This window comes from Myotis myotis, unplaced genomic scaffold (assembly GCF_014108235.1).
Source record: "Myotis myotis isolate mMyoMyo1 unplaced genomic scaffold, mMyoMyo1.p scaffold_m19_p_4, whole genome shotgun sequence".
NCBI classification, from domain to species: Eukaryota; Metazoa; Chordata; class Mammalia; order Chiroptera; family Vespertilionidae; genus Myotis; species Myotis myotis.
In genome coordinates, this window is record NW_023416346.1 from 50744052 (window position 1) to 50764176 (window position 20125).

At 41.6% G+C, this 20125-nt stretch overlaps 1 protein-coding gene across 5 annotated transcripts in view; it reads left to right on the plus strand.

Annotated features, from left to right (window-relative positions):
* The first annotated feature begins 14262 nt into the window (after window positions 1-14262).
* Window positions 14263-20125, plus strand: part of AMMECR1 (AMMECR nuclear protein 1) — a 181195-nt gene continuing 175332 nt past the window's right edge. For all 5 annotated transcript variants that reach the window (XM_036305170.1, XM_036305166.1, XM_036305167.1 and 2 more), the window contains exon 1: window positions 14263-14782. In XM_036305170.1, the coding sequence (XP_036161063.1) occupies window positions 14313-14782 (470 nt within the window). In that variant the 5' untranslated portion in view covers window positions 14263-14312. The remainder of the gene's footprint in view (window positions 14783-20125) is intronic.

The following is a 20125-nucleotide window of genomic DNA, read 5'->3' on the forward strand; positions in this document are numbered from 1 at the left end:
AATTTGCAACGTGACCAAATGGGATTCATCCCAGGATTGAATGGAAGGTGGTTTAACAACCAAAATTTAATTAATGTAATACACCACATCAAGAGCATAAAAGTCAAAAAACCCCACATGATCCTTTCATCAGACACAGAAAAAGCATTTGACAAAAATCTAACCTTTCATAGAAAAAAGCCACTTACCAAACTAGAAATAGAACAGAACTTCCTCAACCTAATAAAGGGTATCTATGAAAAACCCATAGCTAATACTTAATGAGGAAAGACTAAAAGCTTCCTCCTGAGATCCGGAACTAGACAGGGATATCTGCTGTCACCAATTTTAGTCAACATCATACTGGAGGTTTTAGCCAAAACAATTAGACAACAAAAAGAAATAAAGGGTTTCCAGATTAAAAAGGAAGAAGTAAAATATATATATACTAGTGGCCCAGTGCACAAAATTTGCATGGGCGGGGGGGGGGTTGTCCCTCAGCCCGGCCTGCACCCTCTCCAATCTGGGACCCCTCGAAGGATGTCCTACTGCCAGTTTACAAGGATCAGGCCTAAACCGGCAGTCAGACATCCCTCTCACAATCTGGGACTGCTGGCTCCTAACCACTCACCTGCCTGCCTGCCTGCCTGATTTCCCCTAACCATTCTGCCTGCCAGCTTGCTCACCCCCAACTGCTTCCCGCCGCCGGCCTGCTTGCCCCCAAATGCCCCCCACCAGCCTGATCACCCCCAACTGCCCCCTGTGCCAGTGTGCTCGGCCCCAACTGCCCCCCATGCTGGCCTGCTTGCTCCCACCTTCCTTCCCCACTGGCCTGCTCGTCCCCAACTGCCCCCCTGCTGACTCCAAATTGCCCCCCCCTGCTGTCCTGATCACCTCGAACTGACCCTCACTGATGTCCTGCTCACCCCCAACTGGCCCCCTTGCTGGTCTGCTTACCCCCAAAGGCCCCGCCCCCCATCAGCCTGATCATCCACAACTGCTCTCCCCTCTTGGCCTCTAACCGCCTCTACCTCAGCCCCACCACCATGACTTTGTCCAGAAGAATGTCTGGAAGGTCTCCTGGAAGGTCTCCCAGTCTAATTAGCATATTACCCTTTTATTAGTATAGATAGAGGCCTGGTGCATGGGTGGGGGCCAGCTGGTTTGCCCTGAAGGGTGTCCCGGATCAGGGTGGGGGTCCTGCTGGGGTGCCTGGCCAGCCTGGGTGAGGGCCTGAGGGCCGTTTTTCAGGCTGGGCACACCCCCTTCAGGGTGGGGGTCCCCGCTGGGGTGCCTGGCCAACCTGGATGAGGGGCTGATGGCTGTTTTCAGGCTGACCAAGCCCCCCAGCAGGGACCCTGACCCCATGGGGGTGTGACCAGCCTGGGTGAGGGGCTGAGGGCCATTTGCAGGCTGGCCATGCCCCCTGGCGACCCAAGCTCCCAGGCCAGGGCGAGCAGGAAGCAGGTATTTGGGATTTATTTATCTTCTATAATTGAAACTTTGTAGCCTTGAGCGGAGCCCAGGGCCTGCCAGGGCAGGCGGGAAGCTTGGCTTCCTCCATCACCCAGGGCAAAACAAGCCTGCTCGCTCCTGCTCCATGGCCACCACCATCTTAGTTGGGTTAATTTGCATACTTGCTCCTGATTGGCTGATGGGTGTAGTGGAGTGGCAGAGTGATGGTTAATTTGCATGTTTCTCTTTTATTAGTGTAGATATTTGCAGATGACATAATCTTATACAGTATTCCTTCCTTATCTGCTGGGGATACATTCCAAGACAATCCAACTATCAGTGGATGCCTGAAAACATTGATAGTTTCATAGTGTATATAGCAGTGATGGCGAACCTGTGACACACGTGTCAGAGGTGAAACGTGAACTCATTTTTTTGGTTGATTTTTCTTTGTTAAATGGCATTTAAATATATAAAATAAATATCAAAAATATAAATCTTTGTTTTACTATGGTTGCAAATATCAAAAAATTTCTATATGTGACACAGTACCAGAGTTAAGCTAGGGTTTTTCAAAATGCTGACACGCCAAGCTCAAAAGGTTTGCCATCACTGGTATATAGGGTCCTCTGTACACTATGTTTTTTCCTATACATGCTACCTTTTCACTTACAGGAAACACTTTATGGATTTTCTTAGGCATATCAGAGGTGCTAGCATTACTACTCGTTTTGTGGACATTTTTAAAAATATATATTTTTATTAATTTCAGAAAGGAAGGGAGAGGGAGAGATAGAACATCAACCATGAGAATCATTGATCAGCTGCCTCCTGCATGCCTCCTATTGGGGATAGAGCTTGCAACCTGGGCATGTGCTCTTGACCAGAATGAAACCCAGGACCCTTCAGTACACAAACCAATGCTCTATCCACCGAGCCAAACCTGCTAGGGCTTTTGTGGACATTTTAAAGTAAAATAAGGGTTACTTGAATACAAGCACTGTGATACAGCAGCCAATCTGATAATCTAGACAAACACTGAGTGACTAATGGGTGGGTACCATCTACAGCATTGATACTCTGAACAAAGGGATATACCAGGTGGGACAGAGCAGGATGGTGCAATATTTCACCATGCAACTCAGAATGGCACACAATTTAAAACCTTGAATTGTTTCTTTCTGCAATTTTCCAATTTAATATTTTTGATCCACAGTTGACCACTGGTAACTGAAACTTCAGAAAGTGAAAATACGGATAAGGAGGGTGGGCTATTTTATATAGAAAATACTATGCAATCCAATTTTAAAAAAATGATTAGAACTAACAAACAAGTTCAGCCAGGCTACAGGATAGAAGATCAATATACAAAAATCAGTTATGTTTCTATACAATGAAAAACCCAAAAACTGAAATTAATAATTCCATCTACAATAGCATCAAAGGAATAAATACTTAGAAATAAATTTAATGAAACTAGTGCAAAATTATACTCTGAAAACTACAAAACATTATTGAAAGAAATTAAAATAGACCTTAATGATTGGAGAGAAATCCCATGCTCATGGATCGGAAGATCATATTGTTATGATGTTAATACTCCTCAAATTGATCTACATTCAATGCAACCTCAATCAAAATCACAGCTGGCTGCTTTGGAGAAATTTATAAGATTACTCTGAAATAATATGGAAATGCAAGGGTCCCAAAATAGCTAAAAAAAATCTTTAAAAAGAAGAACCAATTTAGAGGACTCACACTTCCCAGTTGCAAAAATCACAACAAAGCTATAGTAATGGAGACAATGTGGCGCTGGCACAAGGATACACTATAGATCAATGGCATAGAATTGAGGGTCCATATATAAGCCCTAAAAATTTATTTTTTATTGGTTTTTTGAAAAGAGTGGCAAAACATTTTAATGAGGAAAGAAGTCTTCAACAAATGTTGCTGGGATGACTGGATATCCACATGGAAAATAATGAATTTGGACACTTTCCTCACACTATGTGCAAAAAATAACACATAATGGAACTCAAAAGGAAGCATAAGTGTAACTCTTTATGACCGTGTATTTGGCAATGGATTCTTAGATATAATACCCAAAGTTTAAATAACAAAAGAAAAAATGATAAATTGGACTATATTGAAATTAAATTATTTTTAATTCCCCTCTACCGCCTCTACCTCACCCCCATACCACATGCCCAGGTATGCTGGGCCTTTAATTCAAAGGATATTATTAAGAAAGTAAAAAGGCAACCCACAGAATGAAATAAAATATTTGAAAATAATATGTCTGATATGGGACTAGTATCCAGAATATAAATTCCTTTTATCCAATAAGACAAATAATTCAATTTTAAAATGGGCAAAGGATTTGAATAAACATTTCTCCAAAAAAGGTATATGAATGGCTGATAAGCACATGAAAAGATGTTCAACATTGTTAGTCATTAGTGAAATGTAAATCAAAACTGGGAAATACCACTTCATACCCACTAGGATGGCTACAATACTTTTTTTAAAGATAAAAATATGTGATGGCAAAGATGCAAAAGAATTGGAATATTCATGCACTGCAGATGGCATTTTAAAATAATGCAGCCCAGCCAGTGTGGCTAAGTGGTTGAGCAACAACCTATGAACCAGGAGGTCACAGTTCGATTCCTAGTCAGGGCACATGCCTGGCTTGTGGGCTTGATGCTCAGTAGGGGGCATGCAGGAGGCAGCTGATCGAGAATTCTTTGTCATCAATGATGTTTCTATCTCTCTCCCTCTCCTTTCCTCTCTGAAATCAATAAAAATGTATTTAATAAAAATAAAATAATGCAGCCAGTTGGGAAACAATCTAGCATTTCCTCAAAAGGTTAAATATGGAGTTATTATATAACTCAGAAATCCCACCAAGAGAAACTAAAATGTACATCCATTAAAAATACTTGTACACAATATTCATTGCAGCACTGTTCATGATAATCAAAAGGTGGAAACAACTCAAATGTCAATCAATTAATGAATGGATAAACAAAATGTAGTATCTATATGTATAAAAGGCTAATAAGCTAAGTGTATGTCCGACCGGTTGCTATGATGCACACTGACCACCAGGGGGCAGACGCTCAATGCAGGAGCTGCCGAGCCAGTGTGACTTGGCAGTGGAGGTTCTCAGGTGACACACCACAAAACCAGAGAGGAGGGAGCCTTATTTCTCATTGGGCCGTGTGATTCCACCTTCGGCCATGGGTTATGTTGTTGCTGGGGCACTGTCAGCTCTGAATCTGGTTTACACTTGAGTTTGTGTTCCACACCCTGTATGACAGCAACTTTGCAGAGTGCCCTCTTGCACCCCGGACCCCTTGAGGGATGTCAGAGAGCCAGCTTCAGTCTGATCCCTGCAGGCCAGGCCGAGGGACCCCACCTGCCGTAGGGACCCCACTCACTCTGCAGATTCCCTTTGAGCCACGGTGCCACCCCAGGTGCGGCTGGCCGGGGAGGGACCTCGAAAGGTTGGCTCCAGGGTGTGACTGGCCCATCTCACCCAGTCCGGCCCCACCGGCCACCTTCTAATTAATTTCTTTTCAATGTGCATGAATCCGTGCACTGAGTCACTAGTATTCATATAATGCAGTGGTTCTCAACCTTGGCTGCACATTAGAATCACCTGGGAATCTTTTTAAAATCCTGATTTCTGGGCCTCATCCTCCGGCAATTCTGTTTCTTTGTTATGGGGTGGGGCCACAACATTAGTAACAAAGAAACAGAATTTCTGGAGGATGAGGCCCAGAAATCAGGATTTTAAAAAGATTCCCAGGTGATTCTAATGTGCAGCCAAGGTTGAGAACCACTGATATAATGGAATATTATTCAGCCATAAAAAGAATGAAGAACTGATATATGCTACATCATGCAGAGATCTTGCAAACATTATGCTAAATGAAATAAGGCAGACACAAAAGAACACATATGATTTTTTTTATTTGAAATGTCCAGAATACGCAAATCTATAGAAACAAAAAGTAGATTATTAGTTGCCACAGGCTGAAGTGGAGGTGGGGGATGAAAAGTGACTGCTAATGAGTATGGGTCTTCTTTTTGGGGTCATGAAAGTGTTCCAAAATTATGTTGGTGGTTGCACAACTCTGAATATACTAAAACCCATTGAATAGAAACATTTATGTAGGTGGGCTGTATGCTTTGTGAATTATCTATACTAATAATAGAGGAATATACAAATTATCCAGGCCACCGTCAAAGTAACAATAACAGCCAAACAGTAGGCTGGCAGGCTGTGTGGGGTGACCAGGCAGACAGGGGGGTTAGTGAGGGACAACCAAACAACTGTACAGCAGGCTGCATGGGACAACCAGGCCAGCAGGGGGGTTAGTGAGGGATGACCAAACGACTGAACAGCAGGCTGCATGGGGTTACCAGGCCAGTGGGGGTTGGCTGTTGGGGGTGACCAGGCCAACAGGGGGGCAGTTGGGGGCGACCAGGCTGGTGGGGGGACAGTTGAGGGTGACCAGGCAGGCAGCAAGTGAGAAGTTAGGAGCCAGCTGTCCCAGATTGTGAGAGGGGTGTCCGACTGCCGGTTTAGGCCCGATCCCCCGAGCAGTCCCGGATAGGAGAGGGTGCAGGCTGGGCTGAGGGAACCCACCCCCCTCCAATGCACGAATTTTATGCACCGGGCCTCTAGTATCACAATAAAATGAAGAAACAGAGAATTTTTATGGAATCATAAAGTAGGGTGTAGCATGAGAAAATTTAAGTCCAAGTGGCAAGGAAATCCAGAAATCCCTTTGAGTAACCTGTGGAGGATGCAGACAGAAGGCAGCTAACGATTAAAAGGCAGCAAATCTGCCAGGCAGTTGCTGCAGCATGGGATGAATATTTCCAAAGTCAAGGGCTGAATGAAGGACATGGCTGAAGGCTATAGGGTTAGAGGGCCACTAGGAGCTGGACAGTAAGTAGGGAGAGACATCTGAATTTTTTGACATAATCTTTGCACATAGCCACAATGAGACAATGAGCCATACATTGTGGATATATAAGCAGTGGGTAGAGTGAGGCAAAATGAGATAGACTTAAACTAGGATCTAGCAGAGGTTATAGGGTTCACTTACTGCCATAAATGAGTTTAAACTTTCGATTGAATACAGGTCTCCCCACTTTTGAAAGTTCACATTAAGCCACTGTGCTTTTACGAAAGACCTACATTAGTACCTACTTTTACTAACAGAAAGAAATCTGAAGAGGATTTTCACTTTTACAAAAAAAGTCAAATGTGATAATAGAGTTCAGCATTTGTTTTGGAGCAGCCATTATGGAGGCAGGGCACACCCCAAGCAGCCAGAATGGTACTGCCCAGCTCTACACTTTGGGAACTACACTCAGCTTTTTAGCATCAATCCATCATAAATTTGAAATGTGTCTCTGAGCATTTGTATTTTATCTCAATTTATTCTGTGCATCCGTTAGCAAGATACATGTCCTAAGCCTTAGGACCTAAGGTATCAGAAAAACCTAAGAGAGCTCAGAAGGGTGTTATGCTTAGTGTAGAACTGAATGTGGGTCAAACAGAAGTTTCATTTTTAATTTTTTTAGGAAACTCCATACTGTTTTCCACAGTGGCTGCACCAATCTGCATTCCTACCAGCAGTGAACTAGTGTTTCCTTTTCTCCACATCCTCGCCAGCACTTTTCTGTTGAATTTTTGATGATAGCTGTTCTGACAGGTGTGAGGTGATATCTCATTGTGGTTTTAATTTGCATTTCTCTGATGATTAGTGACTGAGCATTTTTTCACGTGTCTCTTGGCCATTTGTATATGCTCTTTGGAGAAATGTCTATTCAGGTCTTCTGACCATTTTTTAAATTGGGTTGTCTTCTTTTTGTTGAGTTGTATGAGTACTTTATAGATTTTGGATATTGACCCCTTTTCAGATGTAACATTGGCAAATATGTTCTCCCATTCAGTTGGTTCCCTTTTAAATTTGATGGTGGTTTCTTTTGCTGTGCAGAAGCTTTTTATTTTGATGTAGTCCCATTTTTTTTTATTCTCTTCTTAGTTTTCTCTGCCTTAGAAGACATATTGCTATGTGAGATGTCTGAGATTTTAATGCCTGTTTTTTTCTAAGATTTTTATGGTTTCATGTCTTACATTTAAGTCTTTTATCCACTTTGAATTTATTATTGTGTGTGGTGTAAGTTGGTGGTCTAATTTCATCTTTTTGCATGTATCTGTCCAGTTTTCCCAGCACCATTTGTTGAAGAGACTGTCTTTACTCCATTGTATGTTCTTGCCCCCGTTTTCAAATATTAATTGACCATAATGGTGTGGGTCAATTTCTGGGGTCTCTGTTCTGATCCATTGGTCTATATTCCTGTTCTTGTGCCAGCAATAGGCTGGAAACAGTATGGATTTTCCTCAAAAAATTAAAAATGAAACTTCCATTTGACCCAGCAATCCCACTTCTGGGAATATATCCTAAAAACCCCAACACACCAATCAGAAAGTATATATACACCCCGATGTTCATAGCAGCGTTATTTACAATAGCTAAGATTTGGAAACAGCCCAAGTGCCCATCAGTAGATGAGTGGATAGGAAAGCTGTGGGACATTTACATTATGGAATACTATGCAGCTGTAAAAAAGAGGGATCTCTTACCCTTTGGGATAGCATGGATGGACCTGGAAAATATTATGCTAAGTGGAATAAGCCAAACTGAGAAAGACAAATATAACATGATCTCACTTATTTGGGGAATCTAATGAACAAAAGGAATTAACCAACAAAATAAAACCTGAAGCAGGGAGGCATGGAACCAATTGACATACCTTGATGTGGGGTTGGAGGGACCAGAAGAAATTAATCAAAGAACTTATATACTTATATGCATAGCTCATGGACACAGGCATTAGGTTGGTGAAGCCCTAGGGGGTGTGTACCTGGGAGAAGGAGGAAAAAGGGGATAAAATGGGAGATATTTGCAATACTATCAAAAATAAAAAATATATATATATTTTAAAAAAAGAACTGAACATGGTTCTGCTAGTAGCAAAGTAGTCTCTTTTAGTCAGCATGCAGTAATGCATAAAGTGAAGTCTATTGCTTGAGTGGATTGATGGGTGTAGAAAGCATCATGTGTATTTATTGCATCATTCTTTTTTTGTTAACACTGAACAAATATATGTTAGTATTATTTTGACTTTTATGTTTTATTTGGTATGATTTGGTACAATATTTTTTGGATCTGGGAATGCTCAAAAACTTTTCCATATAATTTAATAGTAATTACTTTGCTTTTCACAACTTATGCTTACAAAAGTTTTCATAGAAATGCTCTAGTTCAGATAATGGGGAAAACCTGTATTTGCACAAGAGACTTTTAATTCAGAACACATTTTTAAATTTTAATTGACAATGTTAATCTTCACTCTGTCCAACCTGTCTCTCCAGGCAACTGGAACACGTGCTCCAGAACACGATATGCTATAGAAAAAGAACTATAGGTTTATAATTACACTAGAGGCCGGTGCATGAAAATTCATGCACTGGAGAGGGTGTCCCTCAGCCTGGCCTTCCCCTCTCACAGTCCGGGAGCCCTCAGGGGCGGGAAGCGACCCAGCGATCAGGGGAAGGCGATGCCCCCATCACACCTCTGCTGCTGCCACTGCTGGCAGCGCAAGCCTCAGCTGGCCCTGGTTACCTGCACCTCGGGACGGCCCTGGGCTGCTGGGCAGCCATCATCTGAGGCTTGCCTGTGCCTTGAGCTGGCCCTGGGCAGCTGGGAAGCTGACAGCTGAGGCTTGCCTGTGCCTTGGGCTGGCCCTGGGCAGCTGGGGTCTGAGGGGACTGGGGGACTCCGGAGGCAGGCACCACCATCTTGTGGCTGTGGGCGCCGCCATCTTTGAGCGTGGGCCAGTCAATTAGCATATTCCCTCCTTATTGGCTGTGGGCGCCGCCATCTTTGTGATGGTTTGAGGGTCAATTAGCATATTCCCTCTTTATTAGATAGGATTTGAAGGAGAGGAACATTATAATATAGACATTTTCACACCACATTACATGCAGAGGATAGTAGATGAAGTCTTAAAGGAAAAGATAAATAAGAAAAATAGTCAAGTAATTATTCTCCAAACTGTAGTAGACACCTTCAGGTTTTGTTTGCTCACAATTCCTCTAACTGCCCAAAATAATATTCATTTTATATCCTCCCTAAAAAAATTTCCTTTCCAAACCACAACTAGCAGCTTTATTAATTCTTCCACATACAGCATAGATATTAGCATGACTAAGTCTCACTGAGTTTATATAACTTTGACTCAAGGAAATAGGTAGTAAAAGATATTCAATTAGTTTGCTCTCCAATTGACAGAATATATAAATGAAACAACTAGAAAACAGTCCATAGTATATGATGGTACTTTACTTATTAATGTGTTTATTAGATAAAGAAAGGATTCAGGTGGGAAGGATCTGTTTTGTAATCAGGAAAAGAAAAGCTTATTTGTCAATTTGAATTGAAAAGAAGGTAAAGAATTTCAGTATTTATTCTCATATTCATGCAAATGATAAAGGGAACTGATGGCCACCTCCACCACCACAACCATGTGTTATATGTGTACAAAGTTAGATCAAAGTGAGAGCTAATAATATTATATTCTGCAGTTGTTCAAGGATGACAGTTGAGAAAGTTTAATGACAGAGGATAAAAATAACACTGTTTGGGCATAAATGGAAGTTTCTTTTCATTGAACTATGTGAACATTCCTCATGTCACCCACACCCCCAGGAACCTAAAAAAATAATTTTTCAATATTAACAGTGTTCTGCACCTTATCAAAATACATTTTTCTGAAATGAAAAATATTGTAAACATGAGAAGAAATTGAGGTAATGATAAAACAACCAGTAACTATTAAATTTAATTCCATTTCTAGTTTTACCACCTAGCAACTTGTCTGTATAACTTTTGTTCAAGTTGCTTTTCACAGTTTTAAACAAAGCATTTGACAAAAGTTAGTTCATAGCAATTTAGAGGCAGAAGCAGAAATGCTTATAGTTCAAATGTGCTCTGTTGACAAAGAGACCATGGCCTATTTAGTGTTTTTTTTTATTTAAAGGAAATGTGGAATCTTTAGCTCCCAGCTTGACAGTCAGTTACAAAAAGCAGAAGGCACCTTAACGTTTCCTCGGGAGAGTATTATCAATGCACTCCAGTATCAGTAGCGGGTAGAAACACATGTGCTCTACCATACTTGGACCCTTACACTTCAAGTAGAAAGAATCTTGAGCAAGACCAATTTTCCTCTCCAGTGTACATTTTGTGTAGATGTAAAAAAACAAACACATTTTCACAGAATTGGATTTGTGCATTTCATTGTTGTTTGAATGAATATATTTATTTCTATGCTGTGACTTTGCAAGAAAACAAAGCCAGGAGAGGCATTTCCTCAAAGGCTAAAAGAAGGCATTACCACCACCACCAGTACATGCCAGGGCATTTGCAAAGCATCTTGAGGCACAAAATTAGTATGGGAGATCAGCCAGGCCCAGAAGAAGTTAACACAGAGAAAAAGCTTGGAGTGTTCACCGTTCCTCCCTAGCCCACTTTAGCCAGCCAAAACAACAAAGTACTTCAGATAGTAACTCCTAGTGATCAGGTAATGATTTATTTTCTGCAATATCCATGTTTGGGTCTATTTCCTATATTATTGTAAGGTTTGGAATTAGATTTTAAAATCCTTGAGGGGAAAAGCTGTTTTTGTAATTCAGCTGGGATGTCCTTGTTTTAGGGTTTCCCACTGCATCAGTCCCTTAGCCTGGTATGATAGCCATAATAGTGCTTTGTCTTTTAGATAAAATGCAGAACTAAGGACATGACTACTGGTGCTTATTAAAGATTCCTTGCTATTTTCACAAGAGTAAGAGCGTTAGACTCCTGTCTACTGGCCAAATTCTAAATTGGGAGATTACATTCTACTTTCCTAAATTCCCCTAGCAGAAGCAGCCATCTAAGCCATACCACTTTGCTTCCTGTAGTATACTGTAGTGTTATGTCATTAGATGGCATTGATTTTCTACCCTAAAATTGTTTACTAATACTTCTTAGTGGAGTGGTGAGTAAATTGGTACTTATTGTCTGTTATTGTATTCAACCTAGTTTCAAACAAATTAAAAGGTAGGCTCTGATAGTTAAAGTATAAAATAAAAACAAAACACCCTAATAGTGTACCAGTTGCTGTGGAACATTTTTATTTTTGAGTTAAATATGAATTTCAGTTTGTTTGTTTATATTTATCTTTTGGAACATTTTAAAAAACCGTTCTGCTTTCTCTTCTGCAACATAGACAAAAAATAATAATTGTTTTTTACTCCACTTGGGGTTGACAATGAATTGTTATTTTCCTCAAACAGGATAGTTCTAACAGTGATGATGAGATTAGAGAGGATGAGATCACATATCAGAAACAGTTAACCCATCTCTTTTGTCTTTAGGTTGTATGTAACCATTCTAGACAGTTGATCTATTTCATAAAATCTTTTTAAAATGAGTTTCTTAATCTTTCTTAGAAACATACTTTAGTATTTCTAAATCTTTCGATAAAAACCAAGCTATTTTTGTTTAACCTCTGTTCCCCCCACTGTAGTTTAATGTCACCATCTTCTATCCATCACCACTACCTTTGCTGTCCTATAATGAGAAGCAGTTTGCACAATGGCATGGGTTTTGGAATCAGACATGCTTGTAGTCAAATCCTGGCTCTGTCGCTTCCTAGGTGTGTGATGTTGGACAAGTTGCTTCTAAGGTTCAATTTTCTCATCTGTAAATGAGCAACCTCAAAGGAGGGTTACTGTGAACATCAAGTGAGGTAATATGTTGTGAGTGTTTCCCTCCACGTCCTGCGTGGTTCAGGGTTCGGGTCTGGAAGAGGAGCCGCACAACAAATGAAAAAGAAAAGACACGAGATAATTTGGGAATATTGGGGGACCAGTCGATCAAGAGGAAGGACTTCTACTGTGCTCAGGCCTCACCAAGCTTTTTATAGTGAGAGGTAAACAAGGTAGTGGTTACTAAAGTTACACTTTTCTTGTGAGTTTCACTTGTTTACACCATGGCTATATTTCCTGCACTTCCTCAGCCCATTAGATTCCCAGATAAGATCTAGGGAGTGTTATAAGGTCAAGCCTATTTATGCTAAGAGGACTGTGCCCTCTAAGCTAGGACTTGTTTGTGACTTTGCCCACAGGTCAGTCCCAGGCTTAACCCTATATCGGCTCCCCACAGTAATATATTATTTTGAAGGGCTAGGGGGTAAAACGAGGCATGATACTTGACACCCCCAAAATGCTCAATAAATAGTAGCTATTTATCTAATTATGTACCGAGATATGACTTAATTCATAAACTCTTTGTGAGTGGGAGGCATACTCCCTGGATGTCAACATAAATACAGTGTTGTGAACATAGTATGGCACAAAGGCTCAGTATTTATTGAATGAATAAACTTTTTTCCCTAAGTGGAGTGAGTAGCTCTTAGCTGTTTTCAAGATTCCACACTTTTAGCTCAAAAGCAACTGAATCAATCAGTTATATGATGTCTCCAAATATACAGATACCTCATTGTCTAGGTGTTTTAGCATGGTGCACAGATGATGAAATGACTTATACTTTCTGTTTCTATCAGATTCATTTCTATGAATTTTAACATTTGATTGTCTTAGGTGCTCAGAATGGGACCTACTTAATTATATGACTCTTCATCCATTCAAGCATTCTTTGAGAAATTTTAAAAATTAATAGTAGTGAATACTATGTAATAATATTTCTGAACAAAATCTTTCAACTTGTGACTCATTATAGTACTTGCCCTATTTACTTGTAAGGTCTGTGCTGACCAAAGACATATTTCTCTTGGTTTGTTTCCAAGACACACACACACACACACACACACACACACACACACACACACACATCCATAACCCACCACCGCAGGCTCCAGAGCACAGTTAGCATCTTTGAACAAGTGATGTGTTGGTTAGGACTTTACTTTTTGCTTCTAAACATTTTCATGGGGCAAGTAGAGCTAGTTGGGGAACGAGTAGTGGATATATAGATTCAATTGGGCTTGCATATTTGTCCACAGGGAAAGGATACAGTATTGCTCTTTTTACCATACTTTTGGAAAACGCCCCGTGCATGCTTAGATTGGTATTAAAGCGACAACAGCGTGGCCATTTCCCCGATGCTTTGTGCCTACTTTACCAGTATAGGAGCGGCCTCAGGTGTGGAGCTCTGAGCACCTGCTTGCTCACACTCCAGTAGTTCAGCAACCAGTGTATTTGAGGCCGATGGCTCAGGTTCCAAGTAACTCGGCTCAAGTATCACTAACACCATGTGCAGCTCCGGTCATCGAGCTGTGCTTTGGGACTTGGATACTTACTTCGGACTTTCTTCTCCCCCGCTGCCCCCCGCCCCCCAACTAGTTTCCCTTCCCTCCTTCCTAGGTAGTGCCCACCTCCTCCCTTCGCTTCCACTCTCCATTTTCTCCTGGTCGTTTCCTTCTCCCCTTCCACAGGGCTTCCCGTCTTTTATCCTCCGTGAGCCACTGACTCGAGGCTGCGGCTCGGATGAGGCGCGAGGCAGGCGGGACAGGCGCGAAGGGCAGTCGCGAAAGCGCGGGGCGCGCGCCCAGGCGGAGGCTGAGGTGCGCACGGGGCCGCCGCGTGGCCGGGCCGCCCGGCCGAGCGGCGCGCGCCTCTCGCGAACTCCAGGCGCGCCCCCGGCGGCCAGGCCGCAGCGTGCTCGCCCCCGCCGCCAGCTCGCCTCACTTATGGGTCGGAAGCGCTGCGTGGGGGAGACTGTTCCAAGATGGCGGCGGGTTGCTGCGGGGTGAAGAAGCAGAAACTGTCCAGTTCGCCCCCCTCTGGCTCGGGTGGCGGTGGTGGCGCCTCCTCCTTCCACTGCAGCGGAGAGAGCCAGTGTCGAGCTGGGGAGCTGGGACTAGGAGGCGCCGGTACGCGGCTCAACGGGCTGGGAGGTCTCACTGGGGGAGGTAGCGGCAGCGGCTGTACCCTCTCTCCCCCCCAGGGCTGCGGAGGCGGCGGCGGGGGGATTTCCCTGTCGCCACCTCCGAGCTGCGGAGTGGGGACCCTACTTTCCACCCCGGCTGCCGCCACCTCTTCCTCGCCCTCCTCGTCGTCCGCCGCCTCGTCCTCATCGCCCAGCTCCCGGAAGATGGTGGTGTCAGCGGAGATGTGCTGCTTCTGCTTCGATGTACTCTACTGTCACCTGTACGGATACCAGCAGCCCCGGACTCCCCGGTTCACCAACGAGCCCTAGTGAGTACCTGTCCTCCGCCGCCCTCTCCCTTGCGCCCGGGATGGGGCTCATAGTTGAGGTAAAGTAAGAGGCATGAGCCTGCCTCCCAGCCGGCGGCTGCTCCTGTCCCCTCTCGCTACCCCGGTCCCCGGATCCACTAGACCTAAGTCAGGGCACCCCGCGCTTTCTGCCCTCCAAAGCAAGCACCCCACACTTGGAGCAGGGTGCTGCTGCAAGAGACAGCTCATTGGCTCCCAGAGGTGTTCGATTTCTTTTTGCAATAACTTCGAGGAGTTTTGACCCTTCTCTCTTTCGCCACCCCGCTCCCCATCGCCTGGGATTTGGAGATCTGGATTACTCAAGGTGTTGACCTCTCCTCACTTTGGTTTCCATTACCTCCCCCACCCCCGTGAAAGTCCCGCCAGTATTCCCGCCTCGCACAAGGAGAGTTTCTAGCCCGTTGAAGGGTGAAAAAATAGCAACTATCCAACTTCTTTTCTGTTAGTGATGGAACTTAGCACCGGAGCTTATGAGGTTCCCATATTTTCATTTGGGTTTCCTTGTGTCCTGGGGAGGGAGGAGGTTTTTAAAAATCACATTTTCTCTTACTACCTATTTTTATCCGAACAAACCCATTAAAATGTGTTTCGAAGCACACCGCCAGCTCTCTCACATTTGAGGAGTGAGACTTTTTTTTTCATTCCACCGTCTGAGTAATATAGCTCATTCAAAGAGAACTGTCCCTATAGAGCTGCTGTCAGTTTGTACATTGAGCGTACATTCGCTTTTGTGTCGATTTCACTTTTAAGAAATCTATGTTAGACTTGAGGATTTGAGAAATAGGTAATCCTAACAGTGTGTAGGAATTTTTATGGTTTCCTTTGGTTTTGTACTTTTAGTTATTTTACCGTTTAAGTGTGTGGTTGAAATTGTTTAAAATAGCTCTATTACAGCTAAAAGCCAGGTTGCTTCTGATCCGTGTCCATTTGGATGTGTGGGAGATGGGGCATATGGTTTTTTTTTAAATGTGTAAACTGATTGTAACCTGACTTTTTGAGTTAAATGCTAGACAGAATGTAAAGCCCAAGGAAGGGCAGAACAACAAAGAGGGAGATTGTTTTTATTATGAGTACTTAACATCAACAAGAAAAATAATAGAGAAAATTTTCAGATAAATTTATACTGAAAAGTATCAACCCTTTTGCTAGCTAAGTTAAGTGCCCCTTGTCCCCATATCATAAATACCTGAATGGATATTTTTTATAACTTCTTTTTTTTTTCACTTTGTGAGATTAGGGGGATTATACTGCTACTGAATAAGTACAAACACTTATGCCTAGACTAAAAATATTAACTTAATATGTAAAGTGGAAATTACAATAAAGTGTCCTGGAAATTGTAATTTTGTATTGTTTGTTTTCTTTGACTTTGATATTTTAAATGTATTTAACTTTGTATGATTCCTCTGTGGTCTGTGCATTTTCTTTCAGACTTTGTTCATCTTTGGGCATTGGTTCATGAGAAATGCATGAAATGGCATCCAGACTGACACTGTCAAATAAATATCTTTATAAATTTCATAGTTTTTATTCTAGGAACTTAAGTCCTAAAGGCACACACCTTTACTTAGCCAATTTGTTTTTTTGGTTAAGAAGTAAAATTCATTTTGAAAAGACTGCCATGTAAAAACAAAATGATGAAATATTTATTAGCGTGACTCACTTATTTGTGACTCTTCTGCCTTCTCTTGGATGTCTATGATGTATTAGAGCCAGTCCTGGGATGATACATAGGTTGGCTCTGCAAAGTCATGGGACTGCAAAAATTCACTTGTTTAGTTACATGAGTTTGGCAAAGGCTGTTTTACTATTCATGCTCCATTGCTCCAAAGCATATGAGAACACACTTTCAGGAGGTGCTATTTTCACACATTTTAAAGTGAGTTTGGGTTAACTGAATGACTGGAACACAGATTTTAAAAGTAAAGAGAGCTTGACCAGTTCATATGGAAAATGCTTTAGAAAATTTAACAGTGGCCACTTTGAACATGTACTGAGGTGTTGTTTCTCTTCTAATACCCCATCCACTGGATTTCTTTTTCATTGAAATAAACATAAAAATATGACACACTTTCAATTTCTGTGGATATGTTGAAATGATAGTGGAAGAATAATAACTATTATCACTTAGCTGTCTATGAATGTGTCGTGTATTCTACAGAACAACTAATTTAGAAAATACATTGAACATGACCAAGGGGAGAATGAAAGTTCACTTAAGTGGAAAGAGGATTGCATCTTCTTTTCATTTATCTTAAACTCACTTTTGAAATGTACTGCGTAAAATTCAGGAAAATTGCTTAAAAGCAGTGTTTGATTATGGGAGTGAAATAGCTATAATCACTTGACAGTCAGTACCTTAGTAACTACCACACATTTATTTCTGTTTTACATACGGGGGGCAAAAGTAGGTTTACAGTTGTTTGTATGGAAAATACTACAATAATTAATAAGTAATACAAGAATAAACTCTGTTTTTCGTGTACTCATGACTGTACACCTACTTTTGTCCCACCCTGTATTTAACAGCGTTGTGTACTTATTAGTATGACTTTGTGCTGGGGGCCATAAAACATAAATGGACATACTGCTTTTTTTCTCCTCAGAGTTATTAGTATCATATCATGAGCAGTGGTGTTTCAGATCCTGCCTCTGTCCACCAGAAGACCTGCTTTCAACAGTTTGAGATTCTCATGTGTAAAAGCACACCTTTCCATCCCTTCCCAGGACCTTTCTGTGAAAAATCTGTAACTGGTGAAATCTGCCTTTTATAGGTTTAAAAGTCCTAGATTCATCAGTTATTTGTCCACTCTGAAAGGTTATTAGAAATTTCCAGTGTTTTGGGATTGGGGTGGGGGAATGTCAGTATATGAACAGGCTGTATGGTTACAAATTCCTTACCATGGCTGCTGTTTCTTGGAGCACCTACCTCACTGCAGAGAGCCAACAGTAGCTAGAGCTTGGGAGGACAGTGGAAACTTGTTTAATGGAAGACAGGTAACATTTGTGCATTACTAAATCCTTCATTTCAGTTGTACAGTTGTAATAGGCACATTTTTTTCAAGCCATGATGAAAACATGTCTTGAGGTGCATTTAACTATTAAAAGTCAAGCTCTTGGATTTATATGTGAGAGCCTAGTTAGCCATGTTATAGGAAACCATTTGCTACTATAAAGGGATCCACTGTGCCAGGTGTTGAGCCAGTTAGACTTCAGAGCAGTCGTTCTCAACCTTGGCTGCACTTCGAATCACTGGGGAATTTTGTTTTTTTAAGCTTGATTTTTTAAATATATATTTTATATGGTTTTTTAAAATTGATTTCAGAGAGGAAGGGAGATAGAGAGAGAAACATCAATGATGAGAGAATAATTGATCGCCTGCCTCCTGCATGCCCCCTACTGCGGATCAAGCCTGCAACCCAGGCATGTGCCCTTGACCAGAATTGAACCTGAGACCCTTTGGTCCGCAGGCCATCGCTCTATCCACTGAGCCAAACCAGGTAGTGATGGCGTGTCAGCATTTTGAAAATCCCTAACTTAACTCTGGTGCCGTGTCACATATAGACATTTTTTGATATTTGCAACCATAGTAAAACAAAAACTTATATTTTTGATATTTATTTTATATATTTAAATGCCATTTAACAAAGAAAAATCAACCAAAAAAATGAGTTCGCATGTCACCGGTTCGCCATCACTGACTAGGGCATCACTGGGTAATTCTTTAAAATGTGGATACCTGGGTCCCAACCCCAGAGATTCTGGTTTAATTGAACTTAGATGGGGCCTGGGCATCAGGATTATACTAGTAAAAGCTCCCCAGCTGATTTTAATATGTAGCTGAACTGGAATACTGGTTTTATTCGAATAAGCCTTTCTGCTGAGATTCAGATTAATTTGGTCTGGGGTGGTGCCTGGGGACCCATATTTTATGAGCACGCTGGGTAATTTTGTTAAACAGCCGGTTTGGGAAACACTTGCAGTGTGGTCTGCAGAAGACATCAACTGGGAACTTGTTGGAAATGGAGGCTCTCGGGCCCCACCTCAGACCTGCTGAGTTAGAATCTGCATTTTAACAAGCTCCCCAGGTGATTCTTAGGCACATTAAAGTTTGAGGAGGAGGGGTTCTCTAACATACATCATAATCTCCTGTAGTGCTTGTTAAAACACAAATTGCTGGGCCCCATTCCCAGAGTTTCTGATTCAGTTGGTCTGGGGTGGGGCAGTGAATTTACATTTCTAACAAGTTCCCTGGTGATACTGCTGCTACAGCTCCCAGGACCACGTGTTAAGCCCCTCTGGGTTAGGGAGTAGGGAGGACCTGAATACTACTTGAGCCATGAGAAGGGAATGGTAATCTTCACTGCCATTTTCCAGTATGAAACTTCCTGCTTCCATGTCACTATCCTTTATCATGTTCGTTCTAATTTAGCACCGGTCATATTGAACAATGCCTTGATCATAACAAGAATCTGGGGTTCTTGGGATGTTTTGCTGAGGGGGAAGACTGACTTGGAAACCTGTAGGTAGTATGATTTTATATTTTTCCAGAAATTGTTAAATGTGAGGGGCACATTTTAGGAGTTAAAAACAGCACAAATATGATATCTTACAGTGAGTTGTATTGATTTTAATAAGTAAAGCCCCCTTCTGTCTCCATAAAAATGCTTTGATGATTAGCTTACTAAATAACATGTTTTTTAAGATTTTTAAAGCTTTACTTACACTTATGCATGCTGGATTGTATTTAAAGAATTTACCTTATTGACAAAGAAATATAAAAGGGTCCTGCAAAGGCACTGGGATTGTTCAGTCTTATATATTTAATGCTGTGTTGCATGTCATGTTCCATGAAATTTTAATCTTCTTACCACCATTGAAGTTAATGCAATACTACATTTTGTATAGACCATAGCACATAAAAGATACTTTACTATTAAACATCAATAAGTGTGGTTTTCCATTACAATTAATACAATGCCTTTTTTTTTTTTTTTTTACAAATCTCTTGGCCATGCAGATGTTTAGAGACTTTGATCAGGATTTTGGACAGTTAACTCTTTCTTATCTTGGTACAGTAGTCAAATTACTGCTTTTCAGTGTGCTTGGTAGGAATTACATTGTGTTAGGGAGGTGAGGCAGGCACTTCGTTTCACCAAAACAGTAACAATCCTATTGCACATTAGTAAAAAAAAATGATAAGGCAGCTCAGGTCAAAGTGATATTAAATCATCGTTTTAAACACAAGCTATTATTTTTCTACGATGTCTTTTTTATGAAAACTGATCATAATAGCTGGAAGGT